The sequence below is a fragment of the Triturus cristatus genome, chromosome 4_2 (genome assembly GCF_964204655.1).
Source record: "Triturus cristatus chromosome 4_2, aTriCri1.1, whole genome shotgun sequence".
In the NCBI taxonomy this organism is placed as follows: Eukaryota; Metazoa; Chordata; class Amphibia; order Caudata; family Salamandridae; genus Triturus; species Triturus cristatus.
In genome coordinates, this window is record NC_140586.1 from 794,735,875 (window position 1) to 794,758,217 (window position 22,343).

Consider the following 22,343-nt stretch of genomic DNA (forward strand, 5'->3'; position numbering starts at 1 on the left):
CGACGTATCCCATCCCCATAGGGACTGGCGTCCTGCCCTTGTCCACTTCCGTGACTAGCATAAGCCACCTTCCCCACATAGAGAGAGACCAAGCGTCCGCTGTGCACGAGCCCACTCCCGGCCCCTGCCTGGCCCGAAACCGGATACCATGTGCCAACCGCGCCGCACAAACCCCCGCAACCTCCGCCCCGGGCCTCCCAAGTTGATGGTCTGTTTGCCCCTGTATTACTGCCATGATGTCCACCACTGGAGATCGCTTTCCCCCTACTGAAAATCTGCTGCCCGCCCTACAGCTAAAATTGTGGCGCCCCAACAGAAACCGTACTACCATACACCCCCCCCCCCGACTGTCACCTCCAGTGTGGCCAGCGACCCATCGATTCACATCAGCATGTGCAGCTGCTTGTCTCACCGCAAGCGGGCTTGTATCGCCCCCACCACTAAATCCCTCCCAATAAAGTGACAACTGCACCAGGACCTTGTGTCAAATCTGCTGCCCAGTGCACCCCAGGTGACCCGTGGGCTCTAAAAACTTGTCAGTTGCCACTGACAGTCCGCAGAACCGGGCCGGCCCCCCATGAAACGTCATCCAGGCAATGTGTGACTATCCGTGTACCGTGCGCCATGACGACCCACCGGTAGCTAGTGAGGCACCCAAATAGTGCACAGGATAAAGCACCTCCCCCCCCTGTAATTTTGTCTATACAGACGGAACCACCCACTGAATGCCCTCCTTGCCCGGGGAGGAGTGGGCCCCACCTGTAATGCCCGCGACGGCCTGTGGTGCCCCCCTCAGTGTATAATTGGGCAGTTAACCAAGGGGCACCCACAAAACGGGACCACCCTGCGCCCGTCCCGGGGTTCCTGGTTCCCAGCTGCTCGCACCACGTCCCCGCCGAAGTGCACCTTACCAAAGCCCACAAGGCCCCTCCCCCTCGTGTGGCGTGCCACCGCCCCCCGCGTGTACCCCGGTGTCTTACCTGGCGCCAAGGTCAGCGTCCTGCTGAAGCACGCCGCCTACCAGTGGTGAAAGCGGGGGAGGCCGCACTCCATCCCCCACTGCACGCCATCTGTCCCGACCTGCTGCAAAACTAGACACCACATTAGTGACCCCCCCCTACTCTGCAACCCCCTCCCAATAGCCAGGGTCCGTCCACTCTCCCCCCACATTCTCCCTCCTGTGGTCCCACAGCAATGGGCCGTCCTCCGTGGACTCCAGCCCGTGACCTCAGCGCAATGGGCCGTCCTCCGTGGACTCCAGCCCGTGATCCCAGCGCAATGGGCCGTCCACCGTGGACTCCAGCCCGTGCTCCTACAGCAATGGGCCGCCCTCCGTGGGCTCCAGCCCGTGATCCCCACCGCAATGGGCCGTCCTCCGCGGACTCCAGCCCGGGATCCCCAGTTCACCATAACACATTATGTCTCAGAGAAGTGCATTGCCATCAGGTTCGGTAATATGTGCATCCAGACAGAGCGGATCAATCCCCATACTACTCCACACTCCTGCAGCTGTACCGCAAGCCCATCCGTTGCATCCTGCTGTTGTTCTGGACCCCCGTGCCCCCAGAGGACTCAGCGAACCACTGGGCCGTATTCCGTCCAGTAGGTCCCTCGCTGGGGCAGGCCGCCCGCACGAGGCAGAGCCTGCCCATCCGCTCGGTGGGTGGAGCCGCATGTAACTCACCCGAGTGCTGCGCCTGCTGCCCCTGCAAAGAAAACGAGGAGTCCGACCTGCCGGGGGTATTCTCCCTGTCTGTCCCTGTCACCCTTGGGTACCCCCACCAGGGCCCAGTGAATAAATTTGTACGAGTAACCCATTTTATGAGTGTCAAACCAATGTTGTTGCGGATTCAAATGATGGGTTTTGGCTTCGATAAACTAGTTGTGCCTATATGCATGCCATACTTTCCCAGACACCCACCCAGAAAAACTTGGCTACTGTCCCCACCGAGGGAGATGTATGCCTCGTGCCACAGCGCATTCTCAATATCTTCAGGAATATTCAAAATGTGCGGGCTAGCCGCCGTGTCAAAACCTACCTCGGCGCTCGTTAACACGAATGACAGCCGTTGACCGACTGTGCGCGCTCACGTTCATGTTGATTTGTGATGAAAAGCGGCACCCTTTTGATAGCCCCCCGCTGCCCCGCTGCGCCTGTAAACTTTTAGTGGCATTCAGAGAACAGTCAGGAGACCGTAATGCACTGTCCGTATTGCATATATCGCTTCCTTACTTGATGTGCCATGTTTGAGAACTGACCCACGAGTGAATGCGCCCTCTCTCAGGAAAGTCACGCTCGGGGTTAGAGCCCCCCCGCCGCTGCCCAGAGAAGAAAGACTACAAGTTGACTCATGCGATCCCGACCTGTGTCTATGGCTGAATGCGTATGCTACACCAGTATCTTGCAACATGAAGTGAGAGCTCTGTAGCTCTTATTACGGTATGCTTATTACGGTATGTAAAGTTGCATCAGCACGCAAATCCTGGACTCTGCCCTGAATGTACTTCATTCTTCCCGGAGTGAGACGTTGCTTGTAATTTGCCATCTTACTAATGGCTTCCTGTATTGTGTTACCCTAAACCCAATCTCCGGAAGAAAACAACATTACAGGCCGTATGGATGCCGAGCTACACAACACACATAATTTATTGGCCTGTCTGCCCTTCGGATGCAGCGGTTGATATATAATGTAATAACATGCACCGAATTGAACGGGATGGCTGTTCCTCGGTCAATTAGATTCGATCCCTCATTTGCATTCGAGTCCGGGCGCCACCCGCACGTCTCCTGCCGACGCCGCTCCCCACTTCATTTGGGCCTAAGCCCTCACGCACACTCTCCCTTCCTAGCACTCGTTTCTGATAGCGCTTCGTCCTGGCCTGGCCAGGGCCGCTACTGCGAGAAACGAAATAAAATAACGCGGAAACACTTCGGCACTGCTGAAAACATGACGACAGTCTCGCTTCTAGACAGGCCAACGTCACGCAGCCTCTATTTACCACCAAAAGTAATTCACTGACCTAAAAGCAGCCACACACTGAGAAATTAATTTGTGGGACCACAATCATAATTTAAGTGCGTTGACACACTGTACAGGGCTGTCATATACGGCTGACGTCACCAGCGCATAGAGAAACGAAACTTTACGTTTTGTGTCCCCTCTTTACCTCCGCAAGTGCTTACGGCTAAGGCGAGTCAAATTTAAGAACAAACTTACAACAAATGTAAAACAAAACTCACAATACTGATACACTTAGCCCACTCCGTTTCCCTCGCGTGTACAAGCCCTTATTCCTCGTACCGACACGAGTACAAATTCTCCTCACCCTGAGCAAAAACCCCCCGGCCGGCTGCCGTGACACCCCACTGGAATGGTGGCTGGTGACCTAAAATGGCCGCATACATATCCCCCCCAGCCCAAATGTAGCCCAACCAGCCCAAATGTAGCCCAAACAAGCCCAATTGGCTCTGGACTGCACCACCGGCCCAAAATTCCCCAGGGGTGGCAGGCCTCCCGTTGGTCGGCCGCCTCCCCCAAAGCCCTATTTTGTAAGAGGAATGAGGCTTTGACAGTTGTCAGGTTATCAAGGTTATAAAACCTTCTTTCAGAGCTCAAAATAGCGCCCCAAACAACATCCGTTTAGTCATCCTTTTTAAATGTTCCAATATCTCCATCTGTTTGAACGATTGTGCATACATCATCCCCATTTTCTCACAATTCCCTTGTGTTTAGCATAGATCTTCCTAGAATGGAGACATTAAGTAAACACAAAATATAGGCAAGTAAACCTGTGACATTTTAGGAGATAGATAATAATGAAAGATACTTAAAAATGAGGTACCTGCTGTGCCTTCTGGTTCGTCCACAGAGCCTTCACCGACCTAGAGGTTTTTAAAGAAATTAGTAAAAAATTAGTAAAAAACATAGAATAGTCAGCAGTATAACCAACAAATGCTGTGAAACAGGGTGTTAGACAATGTAGTTTCAGATGTACAGCACCCTTGCATTCTGAAAGCATCACATGTCAGTTTTTAGTTTTTACATCATATGAGCGTCATCTTGGATCAGCGAGCTAGTGTCCACATCTTATCAGCACCATCTTCGATCAGGCTGAAAGAGCTTTGGTGTCTACATTGCATATTATGTCAATCAGCTTATAGTCATGTATAGTATCATAGTTTTATCCATGTTAGGGATTATCTTTTCAATCTACACTACAGCAAAGCAAATATCTGAAGCCTGTCTGTGGAGGTATGTCTAAGTATTTTAGGTGAAGATTTCATCACTACTTTTTAGGAGCGGCACAACTCTAGTGATAACCTTTGCAGCTGTGACACGCACACATTTTGCTAATTACTCAGGCGTGGCACAGCACGAGTGTTCATCATTGTAACTTCATAACTGTGACACATACACGTATTGTCAATTTATATGATTTGGGACAGTTAGTTTTCTTGTGGTTCTTTTTATTATTAATATTATTTCTTGTGGTTATGGAAAAATTGGTTTAGAGCATTCACTAAATATTTAGGTGCAATAGGAGAAAACAGATTCAGTGCAGAACGTAAACAATATCTTATAGGACATAAATTAGGATTTGAAGGCCAAGTTATTTTTGAACATTTGCCTCTTTTGGATGTAGCAGATGGACAGGAAAACGTAGACAAATTTCAGGGTGATTTGCCGTCTTGATAAACAATTTGATGAGCAACTAAGGCCCCATTAGGATAGCGGGCGGATCGCCCCCGCCGTGCCGGCGGTAGTCACTGGCGGGCCGGCGGGGGCCATCCGCCCGCCATCCACACATCAAAGATCCACCACCATAGTATGATGGCTGGGGGGTCCGCGGCAGACGGAAAGAATTTATTACAAGAGAACAACATCAATACAAATCAATTGACACTTATGTTGCACCTCTCTGCATGTTAGCTGCTGATTCAATTTGGGAAATTTACTTCTCAATTTAGAGCTAAAATTGTTGTTTGTTGCAGATATAAATAAGTGCAAGACAAATTACTCACTCTTAAGAATCCTTTGTTGCAAGAAACTATCACTATCCACGAAACTTGTGAGAAGTGATAATTTTGGGGTAGGAGTAGTTAAGGAACAGGCATTAAAACATTTCCCAGAAAGGGGTAAGTCAGAGCAAAGCAGGGGTGAAAGAGGAGGAGTCATTTTTACAAACAGAATATTATATGTTTTAGATGTGGTTTCTCCACACAAAATCCCCAATGGGTGTCCTTGTCCATCTATGTGAGCAACAGGTCTTTACTGTGCCTGTGAAATTCTGGGACTGCAGCAATTAGTCCAAGGTCTTACCCACTGGGGTGGGCACAATCTTGACCTTACCTTTTCACATGACTGACTAATCCTAGTTAAAAGCTATATCACCCTTGTGCTGGACTGTCTGTGCACTAATAGCCTTCCTACTCAACATAAAGAAACCTCACACTCCGAAGTCAGGCTCAGCCATAACAAGGAATGACAGGACCTGGTATAAACTCACTAGGTGAACACATGGACAGGTTTTTATCCTTTCTAATATTTTTAACTCTAAGAGGTCAGAAGAGGAAAATTGCTCTGCACTAAAAGAGGGTAACTTAGCAACACTTGATGCAGAAATACCCCTCACTAACCTAAAAAATGTGCTGTCGACCCTCTGACCTGTGCTATAGCACATCCTTAAAAGCGTTAAAACATACCTGTAAAAAACTTGGAAGACAATGGCAAAGGCCTTATTCAGAAGAGGATAAGAAATGTTGAAAGTACTCTCTTATTGAATATAAAAGGGAGGAATGTAAAGTAAAGGCTGAATACTATGCCACTACTATCATGACCTCTCCAAACAGCCCAAAGAAGGTCTTTGACATTTTGCGTGATCTATCTAACCCCGAGTGTCAAAAACAGGAAATAACTTCTTCGCAAGTTCTCTACGATAATCTTGCTGACTTCTTCTCAAAAAGGTCAGCATGATTTTGGAGGATATTGGAGCCCCCCTGAACCAATAGGGATGGGTCAGAATGAACTACATCCAAGTGGAAGTACAGAATCAGTTATCACCTATTTCCTCTAATACCGAAGTAACAGCACCAATTTTCACCAAAACATACAATAGGACCAATCATGTAGATATTATCTCAGACAGATTTGACATTTTTTAACCAATTTCTGAGGATGATTTTCAGGCCATTGCGATGCCACCTCATCAGGCTCTCCTCTTGACCCTCTACCGCATAAGGCACAGAAAAAGCTGGCAGAGGAACTGATCTTTTCTACATTGCAGATTTGCAAACAATCATTGGAGTCGGTCACAGTCCCATGGAACTGGAAAAGTGAAATAGTCATCCCTTGGCTGAAAAAACCTGTGACAGATCCACTGATGCTCAGTGACTACAGGCTGATATCACTCCTTTCTTCACCAGTAAAAATACTCAAACACTTTTTCAGTGGGAAATTGTCCCACTATTTGGAAGAGCACTCTCTTTTAGAGGAGGAACAGTTTGGATTTAGGCCAGGACATGGGACTGAGTCGGCCTTACTCCTTGACATGGATAAACTCCAGTTGAAGGTAGACAGCAGCCAGTGCATGATTCTCATACTGCTCAATCTGTTGTCCACCTTTGATACGGTCAACCACCATGTCCTTTTGAATAGGCTAGCCTCGATTGGAGTTGGTGGGACCATATTGAAGTGGATAAGCTCCTATGTTTCAGATAGGTCCTGTGCCCCTGCAACGGAACTTAAGGAGATCTACCCAAGGAGGTGCTTCTATTCAGCTTCAGCAAACCTCCTATGTCTCACCAGGTTCCATAAGAATAGACAAGGAGGGTGATCCTTTACAGTAAAAGCAGCCTAATTATGCAACAGGTTAGTAGTTACTCTCAGATCATCAACTGATCTATTGCACTTTAGAAAGGCCTTAAAGACTTGGCTCTTCCCTAAGTGACCATATTGTCTTCCTTGTCCAGCCGTTATTTTAAGATGAAAGCTCACAGCGCCAAGATTCCTGTAAGGTGACAGTTTGCTCTTTATAAATCCTTTAAATAAAGAAAGAAAGAAAGAAAATACTGTGTTAAACAAGGGCATTTTGCTCAAGTCTGTGAGAGTAGCACAAGAATCAACTCTTTGATGCAAGAGGAAATTGACATTTTCGCAGCTGAAGCCTTAAAAAACAAGGTTATACTGGTGAGCAAGGAAGATTCTGATAAATGTGTTGATCCTTATACAGTAATTTTAGTGGACAATAGAGCTCTCAATCTATCAGTTGATTCTGGTGCTAGGATGTATTTGAAAAAAACTGGTGCAACAAGAAGTTAGAACCACATGATAGGAATCCTGTTTCTTATGAAGGAAGAAAAATTCAGTTACTGGGGAATTTTGTTTCTAATTTAAAGAACATGTTTTACAGGTAAAGGTGTATGTTGCAAAGAAAGGCTCAAGCATCCTAGGATGGTACCACCAGCGGTTATTTGGCATGACATTAAGGCCTGGAACCAAAGAACAAGTGTTGCTTGTGTGAGAAGCCTATGACTGTGAAAAGAAACATTGGATTGATGCTTTCAAGAATGTTTTCTGGACAATTTGGGCATATCAATGGTTTTAAGCACAAGATTAAGATTAAAGAAGGAGTCACACCATGTCAAACACAAGTTGAGAAGTGTTCTGTTTAGTGTAAGAGAGGATTTCGTGGATTAGCTTAGACAGATATGTGAGAGAGGGTTATTGAACCTGTTGAATTATATTTGTGGTTATCTCCATTGGTTCTGGTGAAAAAAAAGAATCTTTGAGGTATGTATGGTATGTTATGTTACAGAAACTTCTAAAGTGCACGATTACCCAAGGGTGTCTTGGCGCTGAGTTGGGGTGTTTACATTGTCAAGGGAACAAAGGCAGCGAGGCATTTAAAAGCCACGTTTTAACAAGTTTCCTAAAACTCAGTAATGTCGGAGCTGCTTTGATATTTATTGGTAGGTTGTTCCAAAGCGCTGCTGCTTCAGAGGAGAAACAACTTCCCCCCCATTTGAGTCTCTTATATCTAGGGCGCAAGATCAGTAAAGTATTTTTAGACCTTAGATCTTGTTTAGGTATATGCCAAGACAGGGATTGTTTAAGGAACCTGGGGCTGGAATCGTGTACAGCTTTATAAGTAAGGCACAAAGCCTTAAATTTGATCCGGTTAGCCAATGTAAGCCAGTGTAGATTTTTGATACAAGCTGAGACAGAATGAAATTTAGATAAATCTAGAATGAGCTTAGCTGCTACATTTCGGATACTTTGCATTTTCCAATTAAACTGTTTTTGGACCTTAATGTATAGACTATTACAGTAATCCAATTTGGAAAGGATTAGTAGGGAGATAACTGTTTTTCTGGTGGCAAGGGGAATGAATGGGAGAATTTTCTTAGTGATTCTCAAAGTGTTATAACTAGAGGAAAAACCGAGCAAATATGTTTATTGAGATTCAATTTTTCATCAATAACTATGCCCAGATTTTTTACTTTTTGGACCGGGATGGGAAGTGTTCCCAACTCCGTAGGCCAACATGCTTTGCTCCAGGATAGGGGTATATTGCCAAATAACATGACCTTGGTTTTCTCCGAGTTCAATTTAAGGCAATGCTTGCCCATCCAGCTACTGACTGCTCTCATACAGTCGTGAAACTGGAAGGTATTGAATTCTACTTCGTTTGATGCAGAAACAACAATTTGTGTGTTGTCTGCGTAAGAAGTGGGTGAGAACCCAAATGATCTAATCAAAGATCGATTTATGCAGCTTAAACAAGGAGATTTTGATTGATTCTCATCCTCTTTGAAGGGCTGATGACCTGGTCATCTTATTTGCCTGTGCTAAATGTTTTAATTTGGCATCAGGGTATCGAGAAGTATAGTTAGATCCCACGCCCAAACATCTTACAGCTTTTGTCTCTCCAGTGGGCATGTTTCAATTCAGGAGAATGCCTTTTAGATTGGGAATAGCTGGCTTGACCATTCAAAGAATACTGGAGAATGTACTTGAGGGTATCTAATGAATGTTGGCTTTCCAGGATGACAATGTAGTGGCAGGTAAAGATACATTTAAACATGATGACATTTTGAAGGAAGTTTTGCTCAGGTTGAATGATGCAGGAATTGTAGCCAAAAGAGAAGAATGTGAATTTGCTAAGAACTCCTAAGAATATTTAGGGCATGTTATTTCTCAGGGTGGTTTTGAGCCACATGCAGGATTATTTGAAGCTATTGTGGAGACAATTGTAGCCAATAGAGAAAATGTGAATTTGCTAAAAACTCCTAAGAATATTTAGGACATGTTATTTCTCAGGATGGATTTGAGCCACATACAGGATTAGTTTAAGATATTGTGCAGACACCCAGTCTCATTAACAAAGGACAAGTAGCATTGTCATTAGAGAGTTTATGAATTCTACTCAAAGTTTGTCAACAATTTTGCTGCAAAATGTAAATATTTGAGATTTTTTTTTTAAGAAACAAAAACTTTTTGATGGAGTCAATTGTGTGAAGAGAAACTTAACTCAAAAAAGAGTTCACAAAAAGTACTTTCCCTGTTTGATCCCACCAAATAGTGCATTGTATCTGTTGATGCTAGTTTGTGTGATTTGAGGGAATGATCACTCAAATGTGTGGTAATCAAGAGCGTACTCTTGGTTTAGCCTCTAGTGTTTTACGTCCTAGTAAGAATAATCATTCTGTAATAGAAAATGAGGGTTGTTTATGTGTTGCTGGGCAATTGAAAGATTTAAGAGATTTTGTATGGGGCAGACCTTTTCTATTGTTGGTAGATCACAAACCTCGTGTGTATATACTTAGGGGGAATGTTATTGAAGATCACACATTCAGATTTGCCAGATTAAGTTCAAAATTACTTCAGTACAATTTCAAAGTTCAACATTTATTGGGTGGTAACAAGTACATCAAGGCAGATTTCTTTTGCAAGATATCCACTACCAGATATAGTTAAAAATGATATTAATTTGGAGCAAAAGGAAGAGTGATAACTGCCAAAGATGCTTGTCTGTTGGGAGGATGTACAGAAGAAGAATGTTTTTTTTAGTTGAGAAAGGATGAGGTCCTGTGTGTTATATTCAATTACACAGTTGATAGTGGGCCCAATGAAAAACAACTTTCATATGATATTCAACCCTTTCCTAGAACTTCAGATGAATTATCCTGGAAAAAACAACATGCTAATGGGTGGTGGTAAGTTTATTCTACAGATGGGTTTGAAATCACGTATCATTGATTTGGGACATATAGGGCATTTGGGCCAAACTGTCACGAAAAGAAGAATTTGTAATGTGTTCTGGTGCCCATCTATGAATACTGAAATTGCTGAAGTTGTAAAAAATGGTGTGAATTGCTTGACCAGTGACAAAACCATGAAGACGTATGCCCCTCCTTTCCAGCCCATGGATTTACCTGATGATCTGTGCATTAATTTAGATGTTGATTTGGTAGAATTGTTCCACATGTTGTCTGGGAGATAGAAACTTGCTGTGGTTTTACCCAATTGTTATAGCAAATGGTGGTGAAGTGGAATTCATGTTTGATCCCACTACTAAGGGAATCATAAACTTTTCCCAGAGAGTATTTGTTAGGGAGGGAGAGTCTTTCCAGAGAAATAGATTCTGACAATGGAGCTCAATTTGTATTGTATTAAAATGAATGGGTGAATTTTCAAGAGTATAATATCATAGAATTGCCTTTTACTAACCTAGTTTTGTGGAATGGATGAACCGTACTTTTTTTGAATCTTTCCGAAGACCAGTAAGCAGTAGAATAGATGTAGTGGAAGTGTTTGAGAACATGTTGCAGGGATATAGGTAAGAGTCCTTTTGAGATATTGAGAGGAGTTGCTTCTTTCCAAATGTGCCCAGTTTGGATGAAGTAGTGGGTTTGCGTGTAAATCATGAGAAAGACATAGAAGCAGAAATGATACCGTAGTAATATCGAAAGAATTCACAGGAAGTTTTGATGTTAAACACTGTGTAAGAAATGTTGTGTCTAAAGTAAAAGTGGGGGACTCGGTCAGAATTAAATATCCTACAAAAGAACCCAAGAGTCATTATATATTTGGTCCTCCTGTAATGGTGGATTCTATTATTGAGAATGATGTCAGAGTTAAAGGGAAGGAATGGTGGAATGTGTCCACAGTTTGTAAAGATATGAAGGTTCACATAGTGTGTCCAGGTGTCAATGCATGTGTGGATAAAATGGAGTGTCAGGTTTAAAAGATGCTATCTCTACCATGGTGGGTCTGCACAGTAGTGAAAGCATTGGAAAGATTCCTCATAGATTGGATTGGGGTTGATTACTCTTATTCTTTAAGTGGGTATTTAATGTTTTGGCACAATAATTCTATGTTTTCTTTTTGCTGGATAATATTAATCGAGGTGTATTTAATTTACATTTATTTCATTTATACGTTTGTGATTTTTTTAAAAAAGTTTAAGTATTTAATTAATTATAAGATATTGTTAATCTTTTGCTTTGAAGGAAGGAACATATTGTGATATTTATGCTCAATCTTATGTTACATAGTTAAAGTTCCTTGTGAAATGTTGTGCTTTGACTCTGCCAAAAAATACTTGTCAGCTGACTTCTGGAGAATAAAGACATTTCCTAATCTATATTGATGTGCTGTTATACGTGTATTACACATCCCCTACCCAATAGAGGCACATCTCTCACCACCGTCAGCTCTTGATGGGGAAAAGAGAGGATCCAGCTGCTGGGCCAATTGTACTTGAGAAGCCATTGCTGCAGATCGTGAACCATTTTTTCTGAAATCTGAGTTCCTTGGTACTGGGCTCACTGAGACTTCATATTCCATTAGAGAGGCCACACAAACCACCTGGGGTGGTTGACTGGGAAAATGGAGGCGGCTAGGAGGCCAAGAAGCCTCACAGCTGTTCTCAACGAGATGTAGGACTGAGGCTGAAACATTGAGATCATAGCCTGAATATCTCAGAATCACCTTTCAGAACGGGCCAATTTGACTTTGACTCTTTAAATGTGAACCCAAATGATATCAAGAGTTTTGCTGTCATCTGAAGGTTGTCTACAACTGAGTGTGGGGAGCCCCTCTTCAATAGCCAGTCATTAAGGTAGGGAAAGAATGGAATCCCCAGCCTCCAAATGTGTACCACAATCACTTCCATCACTTTTGTAAACATCCAAGGGGAACTAGTGAGGTAATAGGGAAACACTGCAAAATGCAAATGTTCTTGGTTGACATTGAGCTAAGGTAATGCTCGAGGGACTGCAAGAAGGGTATATGAAAATGTGCATCCTGGAGGTCGAACAACATCATCCAGTCTCCTAAGTTGAGAGTGGACAAGACAAGCATTTTGAATTGGTCCTATGAGCAATTGGCAATATGAGGTTAAAGGTCCAATACAGAATGAAGGGGGCTGTCCTTTTTTGGGAGAAAGGAATGACAGGAGCAACAACCCTCTCCTCTTTTCACATCCAGAACCCTCTTTATAGTACCTTTGGAGAACAATATTCACTCCTCCTGCAGCAAAATAGAGATGTGCTTCTCTGAAGTTGATGCAGTGGGGGGGGGGAGATTTGGTGGAAGAAAGAGAAAGAATATGGCATAAACATTATGAATAAAATAAATGACTCACCTGTTTAACAAGACGGATAGCCATTATGAAAGGAAAAACTGGATTGCTTCTCCTACAGAATGTTTGCCAGCAACATAAAGAGACTTAGAGGTGGTTTCATCCGTGAAGGGCAACTAGGATGAAAGGTGTCCCTGCTGGCCTGCGCAATGCCTGCCAGACCCCCATCCCAGGCCTTGAAAGAACTAAGGAGAAGAGGCATTCCTGCTTCTGTTTTTGGGCAATCTTTTAATTCAATTGTGGTACAAAAAGGTGACACAAATGTCAATAGCATATAATTCACCATACTATATAATCTCTATATAAATAACAACATTCAGAGTTTTCATTAACCCTTGAAAAATTCTAAGAGCAAATACATATTAACTAAAATGACACATACATTAATGTGACTAAGAAATATAAAGTGCAAACTATAGTTGTGTCATTACTTAACAGGACCATAAACAAGTAAGGAATTTTGTGGATGCGTGTTATGTTTGTTCATTAATATATAGCATGACACTCAAGAAAATATATATATGTAACTATGTGCAATACATAGTCACACCATAAAGGAAGGAAAAAATAGTTAATCTTACCTTGATTTATACAATGCTTTAAGTAAGCTGGAAAAACGGGGATGCTGGAAAATAAACATGACTTAATGTTAAGTGAATACAGTTAATTACAATTGGTATTTGTGAGAAATTGGGTTAAGTGGGGTGTTAACCCTGCTCAAGCAACACTCATAATCCCTGTCAGGGTGAATCAGTAAAGTCAGTAAATTAACTTGTGCCTACTCCTCTGGTAGCTTGGCACAAAAGCAGTCAGGCTTAACTTAAAAGCAATGTGTACAATATTTATGCAGCTCTCAAACAGTAATAAAGTGAAAACACAACGCAAGAAAAATGTCACACCAATTTTAAAACATAGAGTAAAATTTAATAAATTATTTGACACCAAAATGACAAAAATCTAATCAATAGAATAAAAGTCAAGATTTTTTAAAGTATAAGGTAAATGCTAGCACCTGGAAGATCAAAGCACCAAACGTGGTCAGCGTTCAAAAATACTGCCGGTGGCAATGGATGAAGAATAGTTGGGCTCGGTTGGCGCTTACCTTCGGACTTACAAGAAATGTCACCAAAAATGTTGTGAGTAGGTAAAAGACAAGGCTGCAGATGCCGTCCTGGGAGGAGGCAACATTGATGGGTAGCCTCTGGAGGAAGTAGCTGTGAAATTTTCCACATTTGGATTTAATCTCTTTTTTGGAAATCAAAAAGTTCCAGTGGGACGAGACTCAAGCCTTAGCCAAAGAGAGCTCCACAGGGTTGGAAATCCCGTCTTTGAAGGACCACTAAACAGAGTTTGCTGCTGCAGAAAAGAAAGTAGAAGGGGCTGCAGCAAAGTTATGTGGACCGGCAATGGACCTTGGTCAGATAGAAGAGCAGGTTAGTCCCGGTCTCCTCTTGATTGGCAGAGCTGTTTTTAGCCAAATATTTTCCAAGTCACACATTTTGGATTTTGGCTACCTGGAAACCTTTAGAACCACTTCCAAGGGTTCACGAATGGGGGGGCACCCTTTGGAGGGTTGGGACTCACTCAGACTGGGTCCAACTGTAGGTTCAAGATGGCTGGAGTTGTTTCTGTCCTTGAGGGTCTGATCAGGTGGCCTGCCAACTAGCCATGGAGTCACTTTGGTAGTCCTGGGTTCAAACACTTGAACAGGGCTCAAGCAACAGGGCAGGCCTTTGATGGTTCAATACAGACTTCAGGCAGCAGAACAGTCCTTTCAGGTACAGTAAAGCAATCCTCTAATGTTCACATCAGGCCACAGCTGCAGGCAGTTCTCTCAGAGTCCTTCCACAGGGCTAGAAAGTGAACTGGAGAGTGGGTTTTAGGGTCTTATTTTTATACTTGGTGCCTTCTCTGAAGGAGATGTTTCTAGAGAATTCCCTTTGTGTGCGAAGACAAGGCACAGCCTACTGACTAGTAAGTCGAGCTGTGCCCAACTCTGCCCCCCATGTTGCCAGTGATGGCCAATCTAGATTTCTGCCCCTTCAAGTTTTTGCGTTGGAATACACGAGTGACTCCCTCACATCTGAAAAGTTTACCAAACAATCACTTTTTATCTCATGCACGCATTCTATTCAGAAAGCAATAATTGTTTTCTTCACCGAAGCACACTTTAAAATATTTAATCTGAAACTGAATTAGTGACACGTTACACATACATGCAACCAAGTCAATGTGCATGAAATAACATTATTAAACCAGACCTTTTGGCTTTGCCAATGCCTTGTTATGGTTTTGCCTTCAGGCTACGCGTGTAAACGTGATTTTTAGATCAACCCATGATTATTTATTGCTACCTGCTGATCTGTGCAACAGACTGTGGGGCATATCAGCAACAACCGGCGATAATTATCGCTCAGCGCTCTTAGCGTGAGGATAATTATCGCCGGGTAATGTGGATTTTTATCGCTGAGATGGGGTGCTATTAGCAACGCTTATCTCCTCAGCGATAAAAATCCTCACACTAACTGCCTAACGTGAGATTATCGCTGGAACCCCAGCGATAATCTCACGTAGTGTGGCGTCAGCTTGCTGATAGGGACTCACAAACTTAACCATGATATCCACACTCCATAGGATATAATGGCTAAGTCAGTCCTGAAGCAGGCGTAAGGAAAGTAGCGATTACAGGGGTTATCGCTACTTTTCCTGACACTATGCTTCATAGCGTGGGGCTTGATGATAGGAGAAATGCGCTTAGCGACATTTCTCCTGTCATGTTAGGTCAGGAAGGCCCACTTTGCATCTCATTTGAGATGCAAAGATGGGCGTTAGGAATCCCGACGCTAAAGCAAGGTTTCACGCGTTAGCGTGGCCTTGCTAATTAGGCGATAAAATTATCGCCGCTTTTCGGCCGCAAAAGCGGCGATCATTTTTTATCGCCAGCTTGTAAATATGCCCCCTCATGCTTCTGTAAATTATCGAGGGCTTTCAAAACGAGCAATTGCAACAAGCACCGCATTCCTGCTGCGGAATAAACACAAAACATGCAGGGGGAAGAGAGATAAACAAGTATTTCAGGAGGGGGGGAGCATTGCACGTGGGAGAGTGCAGCTAAAACATGCACTTTCTCATGGAGTGCGTAAAACAGTGCTTGAAATGGAATAATAGAAGTTGTTTGTTTCTGAGAAGTGCCGTTACTGTCGAATTAAAAGTATTACGGGGAATATTATCAAGAAACTGCGTTAAAATTATCGCCGCTTTAGCGGCAGGAAACTGCCGCTAAAGCGGCGATAATGGGCTTGATAATATGCCTGTGAGAATTCCCATAGAAGCCCATGTTCTGGTGTGAACATGGGCTTCTATTGGAATTCTCTGCGGCATCTTATCAAGCCCATTATCGCCACTTTAGCGGCAGTTTTCTCCCGCTAAAGCGGCGATAATTTTAACGCCTTGCTTGCTAATATGCCCCTTGATTGTTATTAAAAAGGGCAGGTTCTCTCTTGAAACAAAAGTTTTGAACTGCTTCCTGACATTTTTGCTTTTCGACCAAAATGTACACATAACACACACCTACTTCACTGTGCTAAAATAATCCATAAAAAAACAAAGATGCATATTTAAAACAAAGATGTCTATTTACTCAACCAATAAATCTCACAAGCACTGCAGGAGCCAATATTCCGGACCTCTGAGGAAATCATTTGCGGGCAGTGATGGATAAACATAGTAACAGAGCAGAGTTTTTCGTCGAAAGATGTCCACACTGGAATTTAAAAAGATGTAATAATGCGTAACTTGCAATTAGTGCGGCTAAACGCGTATACGCTGCGAACAGGGATATTAAGCACTATAAAAAAATGGTACACTACAATACAGTACCTCAGTACTAGGCAAGGAGATAGAAACCTCCTGCAACCTTCCCGGGAGGCCGGTGTGTGTTCTTGTCTGCACATTGCCCGATATTCCCCTGATGCATCTTCTTTCACAAGTACATTAAAAGCCAGCCTAATCTTCCTGGACGTCCACTTTATTAGCTCTGTATCCTTAGGGGAGTCTTTAGCCAAATGTGCAGTGGCTGTATTGTTTAATTACTGCTTACTGTACTCCATGTTCCAGCTTTGTCCTCTCCAAGATGCCGCGACTGGCGCAGCCTTGCTAATGCCCGGCGCGCGCTGGCCTGCAGGATGATTGAATAGTCCTTTCTGGCCATTTAAGCTGAAATGTGACTTTCCGGAGTATGCCACTCTCCTCCCCCTATGTACATTCAGACCCCAAAGGCATTCCATTATCATAATAGGTAGTTTTGATTAATTTGATACCATTAACCAAAACACAATAAGAGCTGCAAACAAATGCTCATTAATTGAGGAGGCAAGTCTACCTAATACCGTTAGATATTACTGCTGCATTGATCTCGCTGTATAACACTTCGGAGAGCGGAGCTGTGTGCTCCCCTCTTAATGTACTGTCGATGTCTGTAAAAATGTTTGGCAACACCAATCAGTCTCTATTATTTTTTAACATAATCCTTGGCAGCTACCTTTTCCCCTCCAGCGAGTAGAGATGCAGTTTACGGGTGAGCCAGGGAATCCACGAGCATGCTGACTTTTGGCGCATGCGTAGAATATAAGGCAGTAAGACAGCTGTTTGTATTGCGCATGTCATTAGGACAGGCCAGGCAAAATATTGTGCAAAGTCACTAACCAATCACGGGACAAACAAGCATTGAAAATGCAATATGACTCGGATTTACCCGAGACCTATTGCATTTTCAATGGAAGTGCCGCCATGAAAGAAGGCACGAACGAGAGGGGGTGGGGGGGTCATTGTGGTAAAAAAAGTTACAGACTGCGGGAGGGAACGGGGAGAAACAGGGAAAAACGGTTTTACTAGTAAAGGGGCTGATAGCCTCGGAAGAAGAAAAATGATGCCATGCCAGTCAGGAGGCGGGACTAAGATGCTCAAAACCAATCAAAATGCAGGATTTTGTATTGCAGCCAATCAAATTTATGGCCGGAAAGTGGGCGGGGCTTCCCCCCCATACTGTATATAGCATCTCTCGCCGTGACAGTGAATGCGCTGCCTAGGCGAAACCTAAAAAGTGATGGATGGAATGCTTGAATTATTCTCAGCCACTGATAATTACTCGAGCCTCATCCCAATCCATTGATATTTTGTATACCATGCCACCTCAGTTTGGACTCCGCTATATGCAACTTTGTCATGACCCTGAATTGCCAGGCCAGGTCATCCTTAATTGGAACACAAGCAACCTGCAACTGGTTTTGCCCCAGTAAGAGTTCCTCAGCCAGATATAGCTTGGTTCCAGTGACACAGTGTACCTGCAGGGCGGTGACGTGGGGAGAGGGAGGAGCAGGGTTGGGGGTAGTAAACTATGGATTACGGAGGTTTACAGGTAAGTTAACATATACATTAATAAAACGAATTTCGTTGCATGCACTGCATCCCCAAATGCGATGCAGGTGCATGCAACGAAATTCGTTTTATTAATTTATATGTTAACTTACCTGTAAACCTCCGTAATCCATAGTTTACTACCCCCACCCTGCCCCTCCCTCTCCCCACGTCACCGCCCTGCAGGTACTCCTACTACCGACCACGGCTGCACAGGACCCATGTCTGGGGATACCCGTCCCACTTGGGGCAACACACAAATTTGAAACTAGATTTCCTACCTGAGGAAAGTCTTTATAGATCATTCCATAGACAAAACTCCATTCTTTTACTGTTTTCCTGTCTCTCTCTCAGTTAGGGAATTGTAGACGTTGAGCAGGTATGTGCCAGAAGGATGTCAGTGAGACAGTTTTCAATTAGACACGTTACTGCTTTGATAACATATGTTAAAAGCTTGGTTCATGGTGCCAGTTGATTTGGTGTGCTTTGCTGAAAAGAGGATATGCTTGAATAAATTGTAGAGAACTCATGACATTGTCACGTGGAGTGAATAAAGGATGGAGGAGACGGTTTCAAAAGTTAATTCTGCTGCAGACAAATGTGTTGATGTGGGTTTTGTTTGTGGACTTATATAATTGAAAATGTGCCAGTGGCTGTGTGGGTATTAAAGGCTTTGAATTTGAGAGGGAGAGAGTAAGTAGGAAAGTAAATAGATTTAGCAAAAGGGGTGGGTGCTGGTAAAGGAGGAAAATATAAGAGTGGTTTTAGAGGCGTTCAGAATAGGTGACAATTGTGCCATCCACTGCCTGCTTACAGGGTGGCTGTTTGTGGTGCATAAAAGGAGATCGAAAGCTAAAAACAGGCCAGGGGAAAAATATATGGGTGTCATCTACAAAAAAGTATAGGAGAAACTGAATGGACATACAATATCACTGATAGTGAATGAGAAGAGTGAAAAAAGGAGGGATTAAAAAAGAGAGCCTTGACTGAGGCATGCAGGTAAAGTCAAGGGAGTTGATTTATGAGCCACAGTTGGCTTAGAAAGAGCAGAGAGCTACCATCAACCCAGAAATGTTTTCCAAGTGTACAGAAGCAAACAAGTGTGAGGCACATGGAAGCATGTGTTCTTGGTATTCCATGCACTAAGAATTGCTCTCTATCGCTCTTTCTTAAATACACTTAAAAACACACTTAAAAACTGGATGGCAGCACACCTTCTTCTCATGTACCCCAAGACTGAATTCTTTCTTTTCTATCACTCACTCACATGCAACCTGGGCCTTAAAATTCTGAAACTCTATGGCTTCTCTACAGTAATTTTGACATTGATTAAATCTCATAGCTTCACCTTGTTCACTTCTTTGACACTATGGCGCCGATTCCGATCCGTTAAAAAAAATTACCGTCTGACTCGCATCCGTATTTTTTTACGTACGAATCGTACAAGTCCTGTACAAACGGCGAAGTACGATTCGTGCGTGAAAAATCCATACGAATGACTTGGGGAAAAGTCTACGAGACGTCCCCGGACAGTTTTACATACAAATTGTAAAACTGAAGTCCGAGCGCGCAAGTACGATCCGTACCGGCCGTCCGAAAACACAAGCGCATGGAAAAGGCTCCCTACGGATCGAACGCCGTACCACTCGTATCCGGGTAAACTTGTGCCCGGGATATGAGTCGTACAGCCCCCCCCCATATGTCTGCATCATACCCCCCCATGAACGCACTGTACCCCAGCCCCGTACTTGTATGCACCGTACCCCAGCACCGTACCCCACCACCATACCCCAGCCCCGTACTTGGACGCACCGTACCCCAGCGCCGTACCCCATGCCCCTACTTGGACGCACCGTACCCCACCACCGTACCACAGCCCCTTACTTGTATGCACTGTACCCCACCACCGTACCCCAGCCCCGTATTGGACGCACCGTACCCCAGCGCCATTACCCATGCCCCTACTTGGACGCACTGTACCCCAGCACCCTACCCCAGCACCGTACCCCAACACCGTCCCCCAGCCCCTTACTTGTACGCACCGTACCCCACCACCGTACCCCAGCCACGTACTTGGACGCACCGTACCCCACCACCGTACCCCAGCATCGCGTATGTACGAACCGTGCAACAACATTGCATATGTGAGCACTGTACAACAACATCGCGTATGTAGGCACCTTACATACGCTAAAACGACTCGTACAGAACCAGGACACTGCAAAACAGCACAAGGATGGTCAATTCGAAACGCACAACACCACAAAAAACGTCTACAGTACAAAAAACATCTAAAAGACTGACCTGGCACATCCAAACAGGCAAACAGAGGCCCAAACTCACAACCACCTCTTATAAAACACCCACCAAAATTTCAAACCCAGCCACACCCACAAATGGACCAATAAAAAGGGCCCACACTCACAAACCATGAGCCTTTGCAACAGACCCACTTCTGACAGACACCACACACAAACAACTGCACCCATACACCTTAACTTACACACCATCACACAACCTCCTTCACACATACCCCCTCTACACATTTACACACACACCTACACATTCAGACCCACACACCCACAACCATCCACACCCACACCACACACCATGCCCACAGACAAGAATCCAAAGTTCACAAGGGAGGAGCTGGACATCCTTGTCAACGAAGTCATCAGAGTCGAGCCACAGCTCTTTGGAACATTGGTCAGACAGACCAGCATAGCCGAAAAATCACGCCTGTGGCAGAGGATCGTCGATCGGGTGAATGCTGTTGCGCCCATCAGAAGGACCAGGAATGAATGCCAAGCCAGGTGGTACGATCTGCGAAGGGCAGTCAAGCGTAAAATGAACGAGGACTACGCCCAGAGTAACATCACAGGAGGTGGGCTGCCCCGCAGACCGGTACATTACCATCCCTGGGAGGAGAAGGTGATGGCCCTGCTTCCGCCGGTGGGAGTACACGGAGTCGAAGGAGTTGCCGAGCCTAGTGAGTACACAAACAACTTACGTAACATGGGGGTAATGGCATCCACACCCACACTACAACAAATGCACTCACCTACCCCAAGCCCTCACCGGACACAACCACACTCAAAAACAATGCTCATGCCACCAACATGTGTATGCCCCATTCACAAAGCAAGGCCATGCCATGTCCCAGGCTACACAAACCACAAACCCAAGACTGGATGTCCGGGATGCTGGGAGGGTGGGGATCACTAAACATATTGTACAACTCAGAAACAGATACCATTGCCCTCAGCCCATATGGCCCAGGTACATACCCATGCACCATGCGCAATGCACAGGGACTGGCAAAGTACTGACAAGGTAGCTGACACTTGGCCCTGCTGTAGGCAGCACAAGGCCCTCCTGTGACAACTGCAAAATCTAACACAAACACAACCATCTCAGATATCTAGGACAGGAACTCACACTCACTGACATGGCAGCATGCTCCATGGGGGGACAGATACATCACCTGCGAGACCCACTGCCAAATCACACTACACCCACCAGCAGGCACCGTCAATCAATCAACAATCGATCAGGGTTCTTGTAAAGCACGCTACTTACCTGTGAGGGTCTCAAGGCGCTGAGGGGGGGGGTTCCACTACTGCTCGAAGAGCCAGGTCTTGAGGAGTCATCTGAAGGCAAGTAGGTCTTGGGTCAGTCGTAAGTGGGTTGGGAGGTGTTAGACCTGTCAGCCCTTTGGGTGGTCCCTCCTCGTCATTATTTATTTTGTCCCACTTTTGCCTCAAACCCTGTTAGTATTTTTCCTTTTTGGGAACCACCAGACTTTTTAGTATTGATGCAGATTCAGGGAGCCATTTTATCTACCCCTGGAACTTCTGTCTGAGGGCCTGAAACACAAAATGGTGGCCACCCATTGTCACCTGTGACATCACTGGAACCTGCTAGAACCTTCTGCAACATTCTGGAACCCTGTGACAGTTGGAGGCGGTTTAGAATGTTGGGAAGCTAAGTCAGAGTTGACAGTTGGAGTGGGCAGTTGGCACCTGACTGGTGAAGAGAGAGCAGCAGAAACCTGAAGGAGGAAGGAGTGAGGCAGCAGGGGTGGAAACTTGTGCCTGGAGTGGGGTCCATAAACCCACCCTTGATACTAGTCCCTACTGACTGAGCCCAGCCTGGAGCCCTGTGTGGGAGAAAGCAAGAGAAACCATCTTAAGGACCTGGACAGCAGGAACAGGCCTTAAAAGTAAAGAACAGCAAGTTCCTGACCTGGTTACTGGTAACTTCTTGAAGTCCGACGTCGAGAA

At 44.6% G+C, this 22,343-nt stretch overlaps 1 protein-coding gene across 1 annotated transcript in view; it reads right to left on the reverse strand.

Moving 5' to 3' along the window:
* LOC146835058 (vitamin D3 hydroxylase-associated protein-like) overlaps nucleotides 1-22,343 on the reverse strand; it is a 686,483-nt gene that overhangs the window by 154,348 nt on the left and 509,792 nt on the right. Inside the window, exons 11-12 of the mRNA XM_085602724.1 lie at nucleotides 13,227-13,270; nucleotides 3,844-3,883 (exon numbers count right to left, since the gene is read on the reverse strand). Of these exons, the coding sequence (XP_085458850.1) occupies nucleotides 3,844-3,883; nucleotides 13,227-13,270 (84 nt within the window). The remainder of the gene's footprint in view (nucleotides 1-3,843; nucleotides 3,884-13,226; nucleotides 13,271-22,343) is intronic.